Here is a 14,662-nt window from a genome sequence, read left to right as displayed (position 1 = left end):
TGGGATAGAGAGAGAACGCGTCGCAGCGCTCGTTAAGATACGTCTCCCTCCTCCTGTCTTCTCGGGAGCGCTGGAACCTGTTAGAACACACTGACGCCAACGCTCGTGCAGACGAACGTGCCTATCAAGAAGAGGAGAACGAAGTGTTGGTGAGAGCTTCAGAAGTTTACTTGGCTGACGTGTTATGCTGACTGCTGCTGTTCTCTGCTTCTCCTTGTGGTTCCGGCTTGTTCTTCATTGGTGAGCCCGTACTACGTTGGGGGTGTTGGTCAAGGCGTTGGTTAGGGCGCAATTCATGTGAACCCGAGGGTGCGTTTTGCTGAGAGATGTCGTGGACCTCCCCAGGTAGAGGGTTGGCAGCTTTGTTTGCCAGCTTGCCAGCCCAAAGCCTGCCGCTTGAGTCCTTCAAAAAATGACATTGATGCAATTCCCGTGGCTCTCGTCCCAATCGGTGAGGGTGCAATCAAAATGAAAGCCCCCAAACTAATTCAACAGGAGCTAAGATCATTGACAGCCCATTATCTGCAGATCTCTGAAGCGCGTCCATTTGGCCGTCGAGGCATTGTGTGCAAGTCCTCAGACATCGCTTGTTTTACTGACTTGCTTCAGTGCAAAATTTTCAGCTCAATGCTGGTGAAAGCATTCATTCCTGAATAGCTCGCATGTGTCAAGGGTATTGTACGAGGTGTCGACCCAGCATCGTCCACACAAGAAACTTTAGAAGAATTTCAGGATGCAGGAGTTGGGGTCCTTTCAGTCTACCACTGCAGTGGAGAGGTGAACGGCTCGCGTTTTGCTACTGAGTCTCTAATAACAACTTTTGCTGGCTCTTCCTACCCTGCTGAATTTAAGATCTGGCTGATTGTTTACCGTGTGAACCCTCTAGAACCCCGCCCTCTTCAATGCGCCAACTGCTGGCTGTTCGGGCATAGCGGCAAAGCATGCAAGTCAGAGACCCTCTGCCGTTTATGCGGCGAAGGTCATTCTGCTTATAATTCCACCTCAGAGCAGCCTCATTGTTGCCTCTGCAGCAACATGCACTCAGCTGATGATGCCGACTCCGCAAAACGTAGCGAAGAACGTAGCTTGTTGGAAATTATCAAAGAGAAGCAGTGCTCAAGAGCCGATGCTTACGCTGCTCTTAGGAAGAAAAAAGACTCATACGCTATAGTCGTGGCTCAGTTTGTGTCCGTTCAACCTGTGTCACCATCAACATCCGTCCTGGCAGCAACGCCTGCATCTGTTTCAACTTGTGCAGCTAGTGCTAGCCGCTCTACATCACCTCCTGATGCTCACCAGGTCCAACCTAACATCTCTGTTTCTAGCAGTGAATGTCGCACTGACATCGGCACAACAGATGTTGAAATGTTGTGCCCTACGCAGAAGCGCTGTGCTTCCTCGTCACAATCTAATTCTAGTTCACCGATGAAAGCTAAGAAAGGGCCACTCAAACTTCTTCCACATGTTGATATTCTTAAAGAGACGGTTTCTGCCTCTTCAATTGGTCGGTCAATAATCATGGCTGGTCTCAAAGTGTTACTACGGAATTGCCGATCCGCATTGTCTGCTCTTCCAGATCTAGAAATACTTAATCACAAACGTAAACCTGATATTGTGCTTTTACAAGAAACTTGTTTGTCACCTTATATATCATTTTCAAAGAGAAGCTTTCGAGTTTTCAGGTCAGATCGATATTTTGGCAGGGGAGGTGGATTGGTAACCATGCATCTAATATTTATGTCATCAGGCGTCTATCTACAAGAAAATTCTCCTCCCTGACAGTGAGCTTTTAGCGATCAAAATTTCGTTTCCGCATTGTGCCGATATTACAATGCTAATGTCTATTTTCCTTTAGGTGTTCACAGGACAGACTGTTTAGAAAGCTTGGTGACTGGCACAAGCAGTGCAGTCATTCTCATCATAGTGACTGGGGAAATAGTACCGATTCCTGCGGCCAGCTTCTCTGGTCGTGGCTGTCTGCAAACACTGTAGGCTGCTGCAGTTCTAGAAAAACAACCTTTATGCGAGGGGTTCCTCGCTTAGCCATTGACTTAACATTATCAGCAGGTAGGCTAGAGGTGACTGATTGTTCGACAGAAGATTGAGGTACATCTAGCGACTGCCTTCCTATAACTTTCACTACCCGGTTGTCTCCGCTCGAAACTAGTTGTGTAACCCAGAAATTTGTCAACCACAATATTTATAAAAATTTGATGTGCGCCTCATTTTTCTGTGTAGTTAGTACAAGCCGGGATGACAGAGCTCAGCAGACTGTTTCTTTTTTGCAAAATGCCGTAGACCACTCAATATTCGCTGTGCCCCCAGCAGTCTCTAATAAACAGCCATCTCCTTGGTGGACAAAAGAAAGCGAGAAGGCCTATCATCGCAGAAAAGCGGCCCGGAAGAGGCTATCCTGCAACCAGAGTCCAGCTAACCGGTTAAATTACAAATTCTTCTCCGCATCTTTCAAAAGAACAACTGCAAAAGCCAAGGAGGAGTATAACCAAAATTTAAACACATATCTTTTAAATCCTCGTAATCGGAAGGCCCTGTAGAGATTCATGGCACGTAACAGGAGTTCTGCTGTCTTTCTCTTCACTTGTTCAGCAGTGTTATCACCACAAAAGGCTTAGGAAACCCTGGATCATATTGTTCAGGGATTGGCGTAAAGCTTTCAGACGCAGAAACGTCCCGTTGTGCACAATTTCACCCTCTTCGGATTATAGGGAGGTTGACGCATCAGAGCTTCTCTCAGTCCTGGCAATGTTGCATCCTGCAGCTCCTGGACCAGATGGTGTCTCTGTTGGTATGATTACAAGTTTAGCCCAGGATTTTACAAGCGACCTCTTAGATATGGTCAATGATTCGTTGGAAAATGGATTCCAAGCACTTGGAAGACGGCGAAAATTATTTTAATGATGAAAGATGCAGGAAAACGATACGTCTTAGAGAATATTGACCAATTGCACTGACTTCAAATTTAGTCAGATTAATAGAAAGAATAGTGCACAGTCGCCTCACAAAACATGTTCATGATGTCAACGGTCTAAGCTCACACCAGGTTGGCTTTCGTCACGGATGCTCCATATGGTTCTCGCATGTGGATCTAGAGAGCAGAATCCGGCTCTCGCTACGCAGAAGGGAAGTTCCAGATTTGGTCACTCTTGATGTAGCAAAGGCCTATGACAGTGTAGAACATACTATTTTACTTAACAGACTTGCTCAGTTACATCCTCCAACCTACATTTATCCATGGATATCTGAATTTCCGAAGGACAGATACTTTTATTGCACAGAGGGCACCCTATGTCCTAATATTTATTATCAATCAATAGGTGTGCCGCAAGGATCGGTGCTATCCCCTCTGATTTTTAATATTTTGGTCAGCGGCATCCCCATTCGACCTGATATAAGTTTTTGTGTATGCAGATGACATAGCTTTTTTCGCCTCGGCCAGGGATATTCATTCCCTTTACCAGATTCTGTCGTGATATTTGGATGCTTTTGGAGTATGGTTGCAGGGTATTAATTTATCCCTTAATGTAGACAAATGCGGCGTTTTGTTATTTCCTCCAAACATGCTTTTGCACATTTCATTAGTCCATCGCTTTAACCAGATTCCACAAGTGGAATCCGTAAAATATCTAGGTTTTACTTATCAACCAGCATTAGATTGGAGCCTTCATATAAAGAGCAATCTCTTTAAAGGAGAACGCGCTCTAGGCTGGCTGACAAGAATCGAGAGTAAATAGTTTGTGATGCGCCGCGACACATTATTGTTACTACACAAAGCCTACCTAAGACCTATACTTGAATTTGGTTGCATTCTGTTCTCGGGCAGTGCAAACTACAAGATTCAACCCTTACTCTCACTGAAAGGGCACGCTCTACGTCTCTGCCTTGGTCTCCCAAAATCAGTTTCAAACGTCCTTTATCTGGAAGCGCGTATCCCTGAGGCCGGTAGCGTTGTATATATGTATATATATATATAAATTCCCGCTTTCAAATACTCACGGTGAGAACCTTCCTCAGGTCGATGGACCCGGTGACTAATGTCAGCACTACTATTTTTGTGTCTCAGCCGGCCTTATTCTTTTCTCATCATTGGTCACGGTATCAAATGCCACAAATTGTTAGCACAGAACCTTTTAACACCGACAGGTGTTGATCTCAGTTCTTTGCAGCGGGTTGATGACACGCTGGCAGCAGTGGAATTCCATTTTTACCACATCTTCCCATCTCATGCGAAACACATGCCCGCAAACATTTTAAACGGTCTTCTCTCTGATCACATACAGGAATACCCCCTTCATACGGTGCTTTCTACCGACGCCTTTGCCAACTGCCAAAAAGCTGTAGTTGGCATCTTTTCACAGGATTCGGCATGGAGCTATTCTGTCTGCATCCCAGATTATATTCCTATATTCTTTGTGGAATTTTTGGCTCTTGGAGTGACCCTGCACAAAATTTCATGTCATATGTCTAACGTTATTATCCTCGCTGATTGTTTCTCAGTTTTAGTCTCCCTTGAAACTTCACAAAACATTTTTTTAGCCGTTTTCTGCGTTTTTTATCCCATGCACTTTGAAGGAGGTCCGTTTTGTATGGGTCCGTGGCCATGCAGGTATTCGTTCAAATGAGGTGGCTGATTACTTAGCAAGCTCGGCTCTTGACGGGTCAGAGACACATCCTGTCCTGAATTCCAGCCTCCTGGCGATCTTCAGGTTTCTGCGGTTCCAACACATGTCAGCCAGGTTACGTGATTCCTTACTAAATACCACTGATTATCAGCACTTAGCATATAATTGGAACGTCCGTTTGTGTAAAACCCGACTGTGTGAGGTAGGAATGATGCAGTTGCGGGGCAGGATTCCCAGTTTGAATTTATATCTATGCAGGTGTGGGTTGACACCGATAAACCTATGTGACGCATGTGGGGAGGTTGAATCTGTAGACCATTTTCTCCTCTACTGTCCAAAGTTCGCACTTCAGAGAAAGATTTACCTGGAGGTCCCTCTCTTCAGGTTAGGGTTCCCGATATCTCTGCCAGTGTTATTACCGTATGGTGCGAGCGCCAACGAATTTGCATTGCGTTCAATTTGTGGGCTTCTCCATGATTACATAATTGCAACTGGTAGGTTGATTTACTAATTCTTTTAATATTCTTCGAGCTCTTTTTTCACCAAAATTCTGTCTGTTATTTAACTTTAAATATTCTTCTGTCGTTTTTATTGATACATTTTTCAAAATTCACGCTTGGTGCTAAAATTTTGTCGTAATCTCCTATGTAAATTTCTTTAAATTATGCCACTACACCTTGGCCTGTCCCCCCGCGTGGGTATATGCCATGTTTACTGACGTAAAGAAGAAGCGCTCGTCCAGGGCCACACCGCTGCTGACTCGGCCGCTTAACGCCAACGTGACTCTCGGCCGCTTTACGGCAACGTGACATCTGGTGCAAGTGCTGGGACCACCTTTAATGTACCGTATGCCCCCTTCAAGCCGCAGTTCAAGCCCCGGAGAAATATTTATGGTAGACACGCCAGTCCACCAGGGCAGTCGCCGATTGCAAGACCTACCTCCCGAATTTGGACTACTCCCTGCTTCTAATCCACCCCGAAGGGCTCCGACAATGAATACCCCAGCTACAGTTCCTCCGGTGCTGCTCCATCACCAGCGAGAGCCACCGCATTTCCACGGCCAACCACAGGATGACGCCGAAGACTGGCTGGACCAGTACGACTGGGTGGCCATCTCCAATGGCGGGGGCGCTGAGTGCAAGATGCATCATGTTTATTTCGCCCTCGAAGACTACGCGAGGACTCTGTTTATCAACAACGAATCTGGCCTTCGAACGTGGGATACGTTCAAAGCGGAGTTCCTCAAAGTGTTCAAGGACAGCACGTTACGCAAGGAGAAGGCTGACCAGCTTTTGCGGGCCCGACATCAACTCCCCAACGAGAGTGTGATGGTGTACGTCGAAGAAATGAAGCGACTATTCCGATGACGCGGACGGAGTGAAAAGCTCTTGCGCCGCTACTTCGGTCCTTACCGAACTGTGCGCCTTGGGGCCTTGAATTATGAAGTCGTTTCTCATGAGACTCAACAATCTCGACGGCGCCACCGGCCCGAGGTTGCCCACGTGGTTCGCCTGGAGTCCCACTACGCAAGGACACACTAGCTCTTCTCGAGACCCCCTGCTTACTTTTCAGCATCGGGTCGATGTTTTCGGAGGAGGGGGCTAATGACGCCAGCGCTCGTGCCGACGAACTATCAAGAAGAGGAGAACGAAGTGTTGGAGAAGCGCTCGTCCAGGGCTACGCCGCTGCTGACTCTCAGCCGCGTTATGCCAACATGACAAGATGTCCGCACGCGCCCCGCCTTACCAAGGTAGGGGGGGGGGGGGAGGGGAGGAGGTCCTGAGCCATGCGCTGTGATGTGCTTGCAGCCGCGCGTGCCTTCATAAATGCCCAGGAGGTTTCTTTTTGTTTTCTTTTTTCGGCACACTCGCTGGCATCGACTCGCGCGCGCTACAGCGACCTTACAAGCCTCACCATAAGAAGATTGCTGGGATTTTTTTGCCCAGCCAATCTGAACACAAACAAAAGGTCGCGAATTGCCGCCTACACGCTTAACGTCCGCATACACAGTTCGCGTGCATTGTCCTTTCGCGATTTGCGCTGCTTTCAAGGCAAGTCCCAGTCTTCGCAATTGTGCAAGCATCACTAGACCCTGTACGTGCGGTCTTGCACACAACACAGTTTATGGAGTCGTTCTCCGTAAACTGTCCCTGAAGCGCACCACAGTCCACTGGTCGCATACCAGCACATACACAAGAGAGCAAGGGCGAGCTGGAACGTTCACGCCCGCCGGCGTCGCATCACTCAGGCTTGAGGTAATTTCCGACTAACTGCTCGCTAGAGTCAGGCAGGTGCGCATGATCGCGGGAGTCGCCCTGCCTAGCGCTCCTGTTAGGTACTGCACTGACGATCGGAGCGTCTCAGCGATCACATCGCACGTTTGGGCTTCTAAAGCTGGGGCGGACGCAGCACTGAACTGCTTTGGTCATCCACTATGGGTGGCCACGTTCCACGTTTTGGCTTCCACCACCTGACTCGTCACGGAGCCTGTCGTGCCGTTTACGACTCCATTCTGTGCTGCCACCTCACCCACGGTATTCGAATTCCTCAACGCGTCCTAATTCGCATCTTTAGTTTCTTCTATGGCACTCAGGTCGCCGTTTACGATTTCGCCGTTTACTAACTGAGGCTGGTCAGCCGCACTGCGCTCGCCATCCGACCCCCTGAACGTAACCAGTAGTGTCTCGGGGATCTCAGCGTACAACGCGACAGAGCTCAAGCTTGACTGCACGCGCCCATCGGAGTCCGAACCTGCTGCGGTCTGCCCGAAACTCGCTGACCACGACTGAAAATTTTGTAGGGCGATGCGCTCCCCTGCCTGGATCTGTCTTCTCCGGGCTTCCGCTGCTGTCATTCGGACTTCCACTTCTGTCCTTTCTGCTTCTCCTGCCCTTCGGGATTCTGCTATTGCCCTCCCGGCTTCTCGCTCTGCCTCAAGCAACTGAATATCAAATTCGCAAATCTTCCTCTCGTTCTCAACCGGCGACATTTTAGTCTGACCAGTTCCCTTCGTCTTCCTCGTACTCATGGCTGCTCTCGCGCCGCTTTTCTGAACCACGCGCCTCCCGCTCCCAATGCCTGAGCCACGCACGCCAACCGACGCAAGAAATCCCGCTCACCTGAGCAACCGTTACCCCTGTCGTCGTTCCTCGCTGCGAAGCCACCTCATGACGTTGGTGCCTGGGGCCGTCACCACTTGCGGTCCCTCGGTCCCTTGCACGCGTTTAAGGTTCAGCCGCCGTTGCCAAGCAACGCCGTAGCCGCTTTCCAACAGTTGGCGCCACTGTCGACGCTGCTACCGCCGCCGCTCGCTCCTCCAGATGTGCTCCGCTGAGGTAGAGAGGAGGTGTCGTCTCGCGGGGGTGTGTGTGTATATATATATATATATATATATATATATATATATATATATATATATATATATATATATATATATATATATATATGCGCTTCGCCTCTGTGTGTTGTAGTCGTTACGGAGAGCGAAAGAGACGCAACAACGACACAACGATGCGAAGAAGCGACAACGCGCTCAAGAACGCGCCGCACGACTCGAGGAGCGTCGTAACGAAGATGCGGCTAGAAATCGTGCCACGTCCCGGAGTTACTCTTCAACTGCAGAAGAGACCGGTTTGAATTCTCGAGAGCGTCGGAATGAGACGCTGCGTAGACGACGTGCCGAGGAAACAAAGCTTTCGGAATTCAACTAGGGTTAGCCAGAGCTAAACTACAGCCATTTTTTTTCTGCTGGATACCGTTGTCATGACGATGATTTCAATTTTTTTTTCAATTCTTTTATTTTTCCAGAAATAAAGGATCCTGGAAAGGGTCAAGAGCTAAAAGCTGTCTCGACAGCTTGACTAGGCCCATGACCCCTTCTATACTGCGGCCTAGTTGGTTTCCCTCTGGCCGCTATGGGAAGAATTGACGTAGACGTCCTTATTTGCTGGACAGTGGTGTATATCAAAGTTTCCAGCCCCTGGCAAGGTCGTCATTTGGTAAATAGTCAATGCTATCGACGGTGGTCACACTAGAGGGGCGTCCAAACTTGGCTGAAATTCTCTTGGTTTTCATTATACCAACAGAGAAATTCCTCTTGAATTATGTTTGTTCCCCGTAGGCACTCTGCGCACGTTTAACAAACAGTGGCATCACCTATGAGCTGGGTGATTTGCTGCTTTCTCCATGGTGTTTGTATTTTAAGCAAGCGCCCAGCAGTTGGTCTGAATGCCGCCTAGGTGGTTGGACAGTCGGCTAAATTCTTAATCTTGGCCGAGTAAGAGCACCAGGCTTTGATACCTGGCCTCTATGGGGAGCTTTGTGACTTATATCAAACGCTCTGTTTCTGATCCACTCCCACATGCTAAGGCATGTCCCCCATAGCCTGCCTGTATTGCAGAAAACGTGGCGTTGTAGAACGAGAACCTCCAAATAAAAAAATATATTGCGGAGATGCACACGTGCACTACGCTACGAAGGCTAGTTCATTCGAACTGAATAAAAGTGGACCTAGTGAATGGATTGTTGTCTTTGACTTCGTGAAGTGACTTTGTGTACTGACGCGTACATGCGTAATAACCCTGGCAGTGCTGTTGCGTTCCACCCCTTAAAACCGAAGCTTAAGCGTCCTCAAATTTTTAAAAGAATTCCATCCCCGCCCTCTGTCTACCGTACAACTGTGCTAGGATACAAGTCAGGTTCGCAGAGAAACTCCGCCCTTATTCATGACTTCCACACTGTACTTCCGCGATATGGAAATGGTTACTTGTTGAAACTTCTTTTGTTGCCAAACCAAAGCCAATAAAGAAACGAAACTATACTATCCATAATTTTGTTGCCTTCGGCTTGTTTAGCAGAGTAAAACATTGCAGTCTTGATTTGCTTTACTGGGCGATTACATGGTGGAATAACAGAATGCTCGGCGAACCAGAGGTTTTTCTTTTTGTTTAAAACCAGAGCGGCCTTTTTCTTTTAAAGTTGCATCTTACTATGGCTAAAACAAGCCTAACTAAGTTTTTAAAGTAAGGTGTAAAAAACTTACCGTCGTTTAGCACGTATTAGTACGCGATATTCAGCGACAGCTGTTTCAGGTGTAGGATGCGCCGTTTGATGCGCCACGAAGCAGCCCCATCTGCTCGCACAGGCCCAAGCGGCGCAAACATTTGTTCGCGCTGCTGGGTACAGAGGGCCCCACTGTCCTTGGTGTCTACTTTCTCCTTCGTGCTACGCTAATGATGTCATCGAACCGGAAAACTCACTCTTATCAGCTATCGCTGTAAAATGATGCTCTCCTCCCTCACCGATGCTAGGAACTGCGCTCCTTGTCGGTGCTGTTCTCCACGGCCGAGACTACTAGGCCTTGCCCGTACAGCGCCGTGGCCTCAGCAGTGTCCAAGATGTCGCTCGAGCGACTCGTCCTGCGTGGTTTCTTGGATGTCAGCTTGACGGGGCTGGCGAAAAGCTGCGCTGGGCTGCGGCGGCTGCAGCTGGCTGATTGCGAGTTGTGCGACCTGGACTTGACCGACGAGGCGCTGCCTCACCTGGACGAGCTCGAGGTGAGAGACGCGTGCGTAGCGCATGCGGACTTTCAGTGTGTGGCTGTGTATACCGGTTGAACCCTAGGCTACGCGTCACCCTTGCAGTGACTGGAAAAAAAGTGGTCGTGGTCGAACTTATGTGACCAATGATTTAAAGAGCGAAAGCTCTCTCAAGCATCTTTAGCAACAGTTTGGTTCTGGTTCATCTTTGTTGTTCCAAGGCTTCAGGCAGAGCAAATCACATGATGCATCACGTGCCACAAGTGCAAGAGCGAGCGTCCAGAGCAGCAGCCAGCGCATCGGCGGACGTGACTTTTTTCATCCTTCCTTCTCTCGCTCCCTCTTTTATCCCTTCCATTACTGCACGGTTCAGGTGTTTACCAAGGCATGCGAGACAGTTACTGCGCCATTTACTTTGATGAAAACACAGTTTTCATTTTCAAGCGCAACTGTGGCGACGAAGGTGAAGATGAAGATCGAGGCACCTGCCACACGCGATTTTGCACATGCGGCGCGCCTCCCGTTAGAGGTCAAATCTAAGCGCCAGATGACCTTCAGGCTCAGCATGGGAGTGGAGCTTTTCGCTCTAAAATGACGGACGATTTAGTGTGGTTAGGCCAAATGCGAAGTATATGCGCCAGCACTTCGGTTCAGATTTGAAGGTCGAGCAGGCTCCAGCCGACAATCGACGATATCGGTGAGTGCAGGCCTTCGTGCTAGCGCACTAAACTGGAGGCTTCACCGAAGCTCCGCTTTAAGGGTATGATGCCATCGAGTTAATGAGTCCGTGCCCATATATGCGACATTGGTCATTCTGGACTTTGTACGCCGATGGGGGAGCCCTCATACCATTCCTGGCGCAGTGGTGTAGCGGTTAAGCGATGCGCTACCTCTCGCAAACAATCGTTAATTGAATTACCATCTGCGACGGTGGCCAGTTTGTTCATGATCTGGAAGGCAAATTGTTACCAAAGCAAAAACAAATCAAAAACGAAACTACAGTAGCCCATTACCCACAACCCGCTGGGCACAGAGAGACCATGCAGACGACGGCTGAGTGGAAGCCCTAGTGCTAACGCACGGACAAATTGCAGAGTATCGAGATGCTTTTCCATAAGGCGCTGGCTTTGCAAACTTCATGGATGCAGCCACCTGGGGCTGCCAGTACACTTAGTGCTGCTTCTGTGCAGTCTGGTAACTGTAGCCACGGTTTTAGAAAGTGGTTCTAGCACCGCGACTGTATCCTGAATCCTGAGCAGCTTTGGAGGTGGCAACGTGGACAAGTTGCCAGCCATGTAAGTAAACCTGTATAAAGCCATGTAATTAAAGCTCGCATGCTCTGCCCGCACCCTAAGCGAAGGGGGCGGGGGGTCTCTACCCCTTGTCCCCCTTGCGATTTACGCCACTGATTTGCTTAGTTAGGCCAAAAACGAGATAGGTGCGCTAACAGTGCGGTTTTCACTTCGGTTCCGGTGTTCAGATCCCGTGTTGACGGATGTAAGTTGTTTCCGATAGCAATAATGGGTTAATGTTCATATTTCCGGAATTGCTAAGGAATTGGTTATTCTCTAAATTCATAGACCCCTGGGAGCCTACCTACCAATCCTGGTGCAGTAGTGCAGTGGTGAAGCGATGCGTCATTGACCTTCTTTGGCAGATGCTGCCGTCGGTGGGAATGCGTTGCTAGGCTTGGGTCGCGATCCAGGTTGCTCAACGGAGCGCGAGAGTGATAGGATTGTGCTCTTGTACAGAGGCCAGCGAAGCTTATCTGTGCTTTGGTCCTTGACTGCTTTTCTGCTCATTTATTGTTATGTACAGTTTTTTTGTTACAGGACATATTGATTGCAAAACGCTTCCTTGCAACATATACATTGCGAAAATTGGCATTTCTGCAGTCGCAGTCATGCTTTAGGGCCATGTCAAGTGCGCCTTGCTGCCTTCCCGGCATTCCCACGGTGCATGAGCTGCTCTTGCATGGCTCTTTCAGAAACTCGCGATAGGCGGTGGCGCTAGCTTTCCGTCTAGGTTAATAAAATCTTAGAGTATTTACTTCCTATTTAGAAGCTCTATGCCCACACCTCCTTTGCCGAATATGCACGACCGACAAACGAGATGGCGCCACCAGTGCAATCGCTGAGAAAGCGGCCCGATTCGTTTCGTCGTCGTCGCCACAGACGATGCGAACATCCGGCTTTTACCAACTGATTCAGGCATGCACCCCAAAAAATGTTGTATAGAACAATTCTGTCGACCAAGCGACATCTCTGTGCGAAATTTAAGGTCGAACAATTCACCGGTCGAGCTTTACGGTGCACTCTACGGCGCGTGTTTGACTGCGGAGCACGCTATGTATGCTGAATTATGCAGGAAGAAAAGAATTTAGTAGAGTCTGTTGCGTCGCATTTTTTGGAGCGGGACGTGAGGGCTCCCTCTACTTGTTGGCCGCCGTCTCGGCCAGCTTGTGCATGCTCAGCAGGACGGCGACGCTGTGTCAAACCTATGCCTATCAACAGCGCCGCGAGAACACAGCGGCGCCGTCAGGGAACGTTGCACGGCGCCACCGTTTCTAATGCTGAGGGCGCCACTGACGTAGGTGGCGGAGCGCCCGGGTACAAATGTCGGCGCGATGCGTGCTGCGCTGCGCCGATATCCACTCGCGGCATAACTGCTACTAAACATGAATCGTACCTATTCATTATGTTCTACTTGTGAGGCAGACTCGCTCTTTGCATAACAAGTGATCACTATACAGGCGGGACTCTAACGTTATGACATTTTATTTTACGCAGTTTTATGCAATGCGCGCACGGCTTCAAAGAGTACGAGTAGGCCTCGCCAGTTCTCCGTTCGCGTCAGAGACAACCGGAAAAATGATATTGATAGTACGCTTACGCAAAACAAAATTCAGGAACAAAGACACCAGTACTTATTTCCACATTCCGCAAAGGGAGCTGGGCCACAAAAGAGCACCTACTTTACAGCTTCATGGTTTTTCTTGACAGTGGCTTCTGACTGAACACTGGCTTATATGCCACTCTTCTCTGTTATTGCAGAGGCATAGTTCACCAGCAGTGGTCTGATGAATCTTGTGGCCACAAGTTGAGCAAAACGTTCACGGTGACTGCTGTCACTGGCAGGGCACCTCACCAAGTGTGATTTGCAGATGGCTGGAACTGCTGCGTCAGTAAGCTTCTTCAGTGGCTTGTGAAGTCGAGGATTTTCTTTAAAGCTTGCCTCCACAAACAGCCGCAGCATCTCCAAGATATAGAGCAACTCATCAGCTGGATAAAGCAGCCCACCTATGTCCTGCTGTCGTTTCAACAGCTGCAGTGGCTGAATAGTACGTGGCTTTGTTGCGAGAAAACAGCACTGCTTACACTCCATATGCTCATTTATTACACCAACTATGTAGCCACTTACATAGACAGTAGCAGACAGCTGTAAGGTAGGCAGACGAGCAGGGACATGCTGCACATTTAAGCGTTCCAAAACTTCCAATGCAGCCACTGGCAGCTCGTTACTGCTGTCAGGTACACTTAGCCTTGCCGTCTCAAGTGCAGAGCTATGCTGAATCTCATGATTGAGCACGTTGCTGTGTTCGGATGTCGCGAAAATTTGTCTTGCAGACTTTTCTGGTCATGGTAATATTGACCGCACGTCGAGTTGGTCGTTGCATGCCAGTGACCGCTTCAGGGTTCCAAACCGCCTCAATCGGATCACTGCTGGATTTTCTTAGTTAGTACAATGCAGAAGTTCTCTTCAGCTAAGAGATAGCGAATACAGGCAGCAGTTGAGTACGTTGTGAGCAGAAGGACCTCGCACGTTTCGGCTATGAAGAAGCCACGAGCATAAGTGGCATCTTCCTTTAGTTGGCCGATGTATAGCGGAAACGCTTCCAGCCATTCCAGCCTCTTGTCATTTTTATCGTCGAAGTTCCTGACGTCAGGAAACCTCTGCTCGATACGTTGGCGCTTGTTGCTGGTGTCGCGCAATAGGAATCACCGATAGATATCCTGCATAAACACTTTTGTTGTCCCCGCATAGACAGACGATGGATGGTAACTGTGTCCTGCTTGCCCTTTCAAAAACTCCAGAGCAGACGTAACATTTGGAGCAAGCATTTCGACAGCTCTTTTCACATTCATTTTTTCAATATCTTTACTAAAAGAAAAACAGGTTTTCTAGTTAGGTTTCTCACAGGTTTAACAATCCACTGTTTCTTCATCTCATAGAGTTTGTTCAAGTGAGATGTTGGTAGTTCGCCCGGCTTCCCTAGGTCACTTGCAAGGAACTACTAGCGGATCTTCTTCAAAACGTGGCAATAATCAAAGCTTAGAAACAACAGCCGATCAGGGTTGCATGGATGCTGTATCCTATACGTGAGGAATCCACCGCAGAGGTCCTCTGACATTCACGTTCATTTTGTGGTTGTCGCTTACCAAGTGCACCACCTTCAAGCCTATACCTCTTCGACCTTAGTGAGGA

The 14,662-nt window shown here is 48.7% G+C and overlaps 1 protein-coding gene across 1 annotated transcript in view; it reads left to right on the top strand.

Annotated features, from left to right (window-relative positions):
* LOC144105308 (uncharacterized) overlaps positions 1–14,662 on the top strand; it is a 37,962-nt gene that overhangs the window by 1,330 nt on the left and 21,970 nt on the right. The window contains exon 2 of the mRNA XM_077638447.1: positions 9,950–10,195. Coding sequence (XP_077494573.1) covers positions 9,950–10,195 — 246 coding nt within the window. The remainder of the gene's footprint in view (positions 1–9,949; positions 10,196–14,662) is intronic.

Source organism: Amblyomma americanum, chromosome 9 (assembly GCF_052857255.1).
Source record: "Amblyomma americanum isolate KBUSLIRL-KWMA chromosome 9, ASM5285725v1, whole genome shotgun sequence".
NCBI classification, from domain to species: domain Eukaryota; kingdom Metazoa; phylum Arthropoda; class Arachnida; order Ixodida; family Ixodidae; genus Amblyomma; species Amblyomma americanum.
The sequence above is the reverse complement of the archived record's forward strand: the minus strand, read 5'-3'. Positions and strand labels throughout refer to the sequence as shown.